General features: G+C 41.4%; 1 protein-coding gene across 1 annotated transcript; it reads right to left on the bottom strand.

Annotated features, from left to right (window-relative positions):
- Positions 1-2968: 2968 nt before the first annotated feature.
- TRH (thyrotropin releasing hormone) lies at positions 2969-5030 on the bottom strand. The gene is made up of 2 exons (XM_026662837.1): positions 4841-5030; positions 2969-3564 (listed from the first exon to the last, which is right to left on the bottom strand). Exons 1-2 carry the CDS (start codon positions 5028-5030, stop codon positions 2969-2971), a joined length of 786 nt encoding a protein of 261 aa, XP_026518622.1.
- Between the last annotated feature and the right edge of the window lie 1819 nt (positions 5031-6849).

Below are 6849 nucleotides of genomic sequence, written 5' to 3'. Positions count from 1 at the left end.
TCTTTACCTTTTTTAATGATCTGCAGTGCTGTTAGTAATAGCGGTAAAGTATTTTTCATGATATCTGACTTTCTGATTGCCCTCTTATCTTCATTCGCATTTAGCACCTTAGCTTGTAGCTGTGTATGAATAACTTTCACCAGCAGATGGAGAGTTTCCCTCAGGCCCCACACAGCTGCAGAACTATATCAGCCTATCTTTTTTTTTTTTTTCCAAACCTTGGCTTTTTGCATGTTCTTCCTTCAGCGTTCTTGGAGTAGATTCACAAGGGTCCTCACCTTGTGGGACTCTGTTGTGTTTGCTTTGTTGTTATGGAATGTTTGTCTATTCCTGAAATTATGAAAAACATTCTAACCCCATTTCTTTATTTTGTACCTGTTAAGACACATGTTGGTGGTCACATGTCATATTGTTAGGGTTCTCCCTGTTTTAAAAAGCCTGATTAATCGGAAATGATGCATGGAATAATGCACAAGGAAATGTCTTTAAACGAATTCCTTTCTTCCATTACAAAACGAGAAATACCTGCTTTAAAAGGCATCTTATGCACAAAGTGTGCCAATGGCTGTTGAAGTGTACAAGATGTACCCATCTATCTGCTTTGAGGATTTACTCGCCAGTTGTTAATTAGAAAGCCATTGCCAGTAATTGATGCCTGCCAGTTATCACAGGCATATAACAGGACAAATTATCTCCAAAGATGCAAAGTGCTTGATTGACCACATTGCATGTGGGTCGCCTTGGAAACCTTTAACTTCAGTGAAACTTGCTAAGATTGTTAATTATTTCTCTCCAGGGTAACAAACCACCAACATGTCTAAGCAGTGAAGTTCTTTGGGGAAAAAAAGCTATATATTAGGAATCCTGTGAAAAGGAACACTACGTTATAGGATGGAAGTTTTGTATTAAAATATTTTGATCAGATTAATCAAGTAGGATAAATCTGCTTTGAAAAACCAGATTATTTTTTTTTAGAAAGCCATGGGCTATATTGACTATAGTGCTTCTACTTCTAACATAGAAGATGACATCAACATCACTTGATAAATGTCTATTGATCAACAAAATCAGTGTCTCTAGAGGTAAGACCAGGAAATATGGAGTCAGCACTCCTAGTTCCTGTTCTTTGCTCTGCTGCTGATACACTGTGAAGTAGGTGAGTTGCACAGTGTCTGATTTTAATAATAGAAACCGAGGATGGTGTGCATTGCAGGCCAATTTGCATGTCACCACAACACACATACAACTATTTGTAGTTACATGTGCAAATGACTGCTTAGATATTTAATGTGAGATATGTGTGTTCAAATACACAATCTGTTCATGCAGTTGCAGTAACCAGGTCAGATTCCAATCTCAGTTACACCCGTGTAACTGGTTACTAAGCACAGAGCATTAAATGTTGTCCAAGCATTAAAGAACTGATGAATTACTCCGTCTCTTGTCACTGGCATGAAAGGGTATCTTCGTATAGACACATACCCATGCTGCACAGATTGACCGAATTCAAAGTTCAATCTGTACATGTACCAAAGAAATAAAATTTCTTATGTTATGTAGAACCGGTCTGATTCAGAGTAAAACATCCTTTTGTGTACAAGTCTCAGACTCAAATAACCAAAGTTCATTGTGCAGCTGTGTAACAAGGATGCTTGTGGGTTTATTCCAGATGCATATCTTTATTATAATACACAAGTAGAAGGTTTCAAAAGGGACTCTACTATCTTTTGTACAAATCAGCCTTCCACTTCAATAGCAAAATAGTTCTATATACAAACATGTAGTAACCACCAGGACGCAAGATGTTGTTTCCTAGAAAAATATTTTTTCATATTAATTTAAACTCAGGAGGACTTGATATTTTTCATGTTATTGAATTGCATTTGCACAACCATAAAGGACACCCGAAGTTACGATGGGATTGACTATTGATATTTATTAATTGTTCATGCCAAATAAACACCTTGCAGAATCTGTAGACCACATAAAGTGAAAACATTTTTTATGGGGAGGGGGAGAAACTTAATTAGAAGAACAACAAAAATTCTCCTATGGAGACAATGCCTTCTTGTTGCAATTTAAAATGTTGCTATCTAATAAAGAGAACGCATCGGTTTCAAGTCAAATGACTGAAATGTAGATGTATTGATTAGAGGACCTTACTATGTAGTCACACACATGGCTCTTCTCAACTTGTTGAATTGTTACGACACATTAAATGTCCTTGTTCTGTAGTTTCCTAAATGAAATATTGTTTGGTTTTGAGTCAATTGTTTGAAGGCAAGGTGTAAAGCTAAACATCCAGTCTGTTACATTCGTGCATAGTCTCTCTCTCTCTGCCCACGAATTAATGTTTATTATCAGAATAGGCTGAAGTGCATAAGCGTACATATTTCACTAATGTAACATTTAAAAGTAAAACCCTGTTAAATTTCATTTTGAAATCACTTCATATGTTGTTTTTCTCTCCCGCTCTGTAAATTCACTTGTTTTCACTTGCATAAGAAGAGCCATGTAATTATTCTGCTTCATCATCTAGTATCCTGAACGCATATAACGGGGTCGTTCTAGTCCTTGGGATACAATTGGTGGGTGCACATAAAGGGATCATCTTAGAGCCTGATCCTGTAAGATACTGAGCACCCTCAGTTTCCATGATGGTGGGAGTTGAAAGCACTCAGCACGTGGCAGGATTAGGCCCGTTGCCCCTGAGTCAGCAAAGTATTTAAGCACATCCTTAACTTTAAATGTGTGAGTAGTGTCATTGACTTCAGTGGGCCCATGCACATGCCTAAGTACCTGGCTGAATCAGGGCTTTAATCCTCGAGGACTTTAGCTTTATTTCTAAGGAGTTACTCATATGGCAGGTCAGCAGCAGAGAGTCAGAGGGGGGATGAACAGAACTTTAAGTGGTCTGGCAGATCACTCTGAATCAAATGTAAATGATGGTTAATGCAATCGCCCTTTCTCACTCCTCTGCCCCCGCCTCACCTTCCCAAGCAAACCTCCTCCCAGGATGCTGCCGCTTCTCTTCTACTCTGCCCTTGTTGACATTATCTAGTAACTCAAGCAAGAAGCTGCCTTTGCTACAGTTGAAGGAATCCTGGAGGTCACAGGGGGCATCGTAATCTGGGCTTTCAGAATCCACGTATCTTCTTCCAGGGTGCTGGCGTTTCTCCATGTCCTGGTTGCCCAGATCCAGCTCGTCATCCCAGCTCCTCTTGCCAGGATGCTGACGCTTGTTGTAAATCAGAGACCTCTTGCCCGGGTGTTGCCTTTTGGATAGTTCATTCAGATAGGCCAGTTGGGTGCTAGGGATATCAGCATACTGGTCCCACAGTGACCTCTTGCCAGGATGCTGTCTCTTCTGCAGCTCCATGTCACTGTCAAGGTCATCGTCTTCCTCTCTTTTCCCTGGATGTTGTCTCTTCTGAGTTTCTCCATAAGACACTTCTTCCTCATCTTCCCTTTTCCCAGGGTGCTGCCTCTTCTCTAGGTCACTGGGGAATCTCTTCCCAGGGTGTTGTCTTTTGGAAAACCAATCTGGCTGAGGAGCGCTTGGTTCTGTCCAAGGGAATGACCAACGTTAGTGAACTTTCGTGATTATCATTATTCATCTGGAAGCTGAACTGTGAGCTCCCTGGGGTATATTTATTATAGCTCTGGAGGGAGCATAGGGTTATATGCCACTCCCAGTCACACCATTGTAAACCTAGGGCAACTCTGTGGACTGCAATGGGGTTACTCTGGATGGGGTAGCCAAGTGCAGATTGGCATATGATCATTTCAGCAAGGATGGTTTGAAGGAAAAAAATCCAGTCTGGAAAAGAATTGGGAGGGAATCCAATGATAGGACCCAATATGCTATTCTAGAGCATTGCTCCATAGAAATTTGGGAAAGGGGGCAGCTGTAGAGTCAGGTCAGGGGCTGGAGGATACATGCACAGGGGCAGGGGGAGGAGCTGAGTTGCAGTGCCAGCAGAGGTGGGTACAGGGCAGGAGCTGCATGCCAGGGGAGATGATAGGGCTGAGTGGCAGGTAGAGGCAGGGGAGTAAAGGACATCTTGAAAGTTTGGGGACTCAGTGCAGCCAGTTCTTATGATTTTTATTGCATGTCTTGCAATATTTGTACCTTTTCTTAAAGGCCCAGCTCCTGGATTCATGTGACTACCTGAGAATCTCCGCTTACTTTTTTTTTTTTTTTTTAATGAAAGTTTCTAGGAAGGTGGGGGTGGGCTTTCTAGGGCCAGCTCCCTTCTCCCTTTGCTTCCGGCAACAAGATCGGCAGCTACCTGCACCTTTTCTTCCACAAGCTTCCGATCAGGGCCAGCTTCAGCTGCTGTGGCTGCCGGGAGCAGAGGATTTGTGAGATGTTGCCAGAGGCAGCCTGGGCACTCCATGGAAATTTGACCCCTTGCTGTCCGACAAGGGGAGTGTGAGTGGTAAGGAGCATCTGTTAGCCAAGTGACAAGGAGGCTAGCAGGGAGTAGCTGAGAGTACGCGTGCCCTGTTCTAACTTTACAGCTGCCCCTGTAGGAACCTTCTCTACAGGCAGGTTATTTCATCATAGTGATTCTATCATCCCTTCTGAAGTATCTTCTACAGGATGCCAGACTAGGTGGAGCATTGGTCTGGTCTGGTGCAGCAGTTCCCAGGCTAGTAAAGCTCCCTAGGGAAGAAAACCTCTTTTCCTGATTTCTCTGTGTCACATCTGGCCTAACTCTTTCCCCCCTTTTATTTATTATTCCCAGGAAAGAAAAATAGACCCCAGGAACTAAGCACAATGAAATTAAAGATCTCCATCTAAGTAACGTGCTAACCGCACCAATGTCACGTCTACCTTTATTAGTCTCTTCCCCCTCTTCTGCTTTCTTGAGGATAGACTGAAGGATGATGCTTTCTGCCCTTTGCAGGATGTCATCCAAATGGCTTCTATCTCCATTCTCGTTTGCCTCTGGAATGGGCTGCCCCAGACTGACACAGACACTGGAGAGAGTCAGGGAGAGCAGCAGCAGCTGGATGGATGTCATTGTGGGAGAGGAGTTCCTGCAACTTTCATGGGAAAGTAAAGGACAGGGGAGGGCAATGGAACAAAACCAACAAAAATTACAATGTACCCAGTAACTCAGGAAGAAGCCTGGGTAAGTACAAAGCACTCAAGCGCTCTGAGCTGCCGCAGAGACTGGAGTTTCTCATGGAAATTATTTCCTGTCCCTTTTAATTTTTCTGACCGCTCCCTCACTTTGTTTTGAAGTGCTCCAAATAATTTGTAAATTCTTTGTAGGTAATGTTGAGGGCTAGTTCACTTTCTGTATAGAACAGCTATTTGGGTTCTAAATGTCATATACATTTAGCATTTTTAATATCTTTTGATCAGACTATTCTAGTCTTCCCTTTTGAAACTGTTAGCATATTGTTTCGTATTTTACACATGCATGTACACCTGCCCCAAGGACTGGTTTCATTAAATAACTCCCTCTCTTAAACTAAAGGACTGCTTTAAAATAATCCCAGGGTTTGCAGCACAGTTTTGTTCTGCCTTTAGTGAGAAATCAACCTTAAATAAGCAACTGAGTTTTCCTTCTCGTGGGTACACACTCAAAATAGGGTGAGTGTGTGAGTGAGAGAGAGAGATACATATAATATATTTGTGCACTCTTAGGGACTATCTTCTGTGTTTGGAAAGCACCTACCACTTTTTGGTCAAGTCAAAGAATATCATATTTTACAACCCACATGCATAAAAATAGTATCTACATTAGTTCTGATCTGTCTCTGGAATTCCTGAAGCACCTAGCACATTTTCTCTAAGTTCTGATCATTTATTTACCAAGCAGTAAAGTTCATTTCTGAAACCTACGTTACTATACATTCCGTTTAGCTAAATAACATCCCTAGCAGACTTGTTCAGTGAAAGGAATACACACTCTACTAAGTAAAGTTTTACAAGACAATACACCAGTTTCTAAAAAGAAAACAAGTGTTACCTCTCTTAATGGCAGGCTTCTATTACCTCTGACAAAATCCTTGAATCGTGGCTCTAACAGTGGCACGCTGAGGAATGCTATGCTGTCCAGTACAATCTTAAGAAGAAAAGTTAAAGTAGGCAACTTAAAAATTTATAAATTACCTGGATTGTGTTTTGTGGTTTTGGTTGATCTTTCTCCCAAGAGGATCTTCAGTTCATTCCCTCTTTAGACGTATTTGCACATCTGAGCTTCAGAGTTTTCCTTCTTTACTACAGACACTTGCAGTATCCAATAGAACGGGTGCGAAGTTCTCTTTGGATGGCTAGTGCCTCCCTACTTATATTGTGCCGCCTCTGGACCCATTATGCAAATAGCTTTGAGCTAATTTAGTTGAGGTAGCTTTTTTTTTTTTTTCATTGATGTCAGAGATCTGAGTTTTGGACGCACTTTAAAACTGACAGTTGTTTGCCAACCCCCTTGTATTAGCCTCCAAATGCTGCTATTTTTCATCCCCTAAGGGGATTATCCTGGATCTTATGCAGCACAGAAAGGAGCTGCTTTATTTTTTTCTCCCCTGCTTAAACTGAGATGCTCCTATGCCTTATATTAAGCAAGCAGTGCAGAGTAAAGGCAAAGGGACAGGTAATTTACCATGCTAAGGAAACAAAACCATGGGGGTGGGGAAGGAGCACACAGGGCTAGATTTATACCAGCTGAGAATCTGACACAATATCCTGAGTGGCTACAAAAACTCTAACTTCTAATTCCATCTTTTCTTAGCGACGCTGTTCATAAACAATATGCTAGAATTTGTAAGGTGTAGCAATGGATATCAAATTCTACATAAAGCACTTATTATTTATTTTATTATTATAACTAG

This window comes from Terrapene carolina, unplaced genomic scaffold (genome assembly GCF_002925995.2).
Source record: "Terrapene carolina triunguis isolate 2854851 unplaced genomic scaffold, T_m_triunguis-2.0 Scaffold30664, whole genome shotgun sequence".
Classification (NCBI taxonomy): Eukaryota; Metazoa; Chordata; order Testudines; family Emydidae; genus Terrapene; species Terrapene triunguis.
The sequence above is the reverse complement of the archived record's forward strand: the minus strand, read 5'-3'. Positions and strand labels throughout refer to the sequence as shown.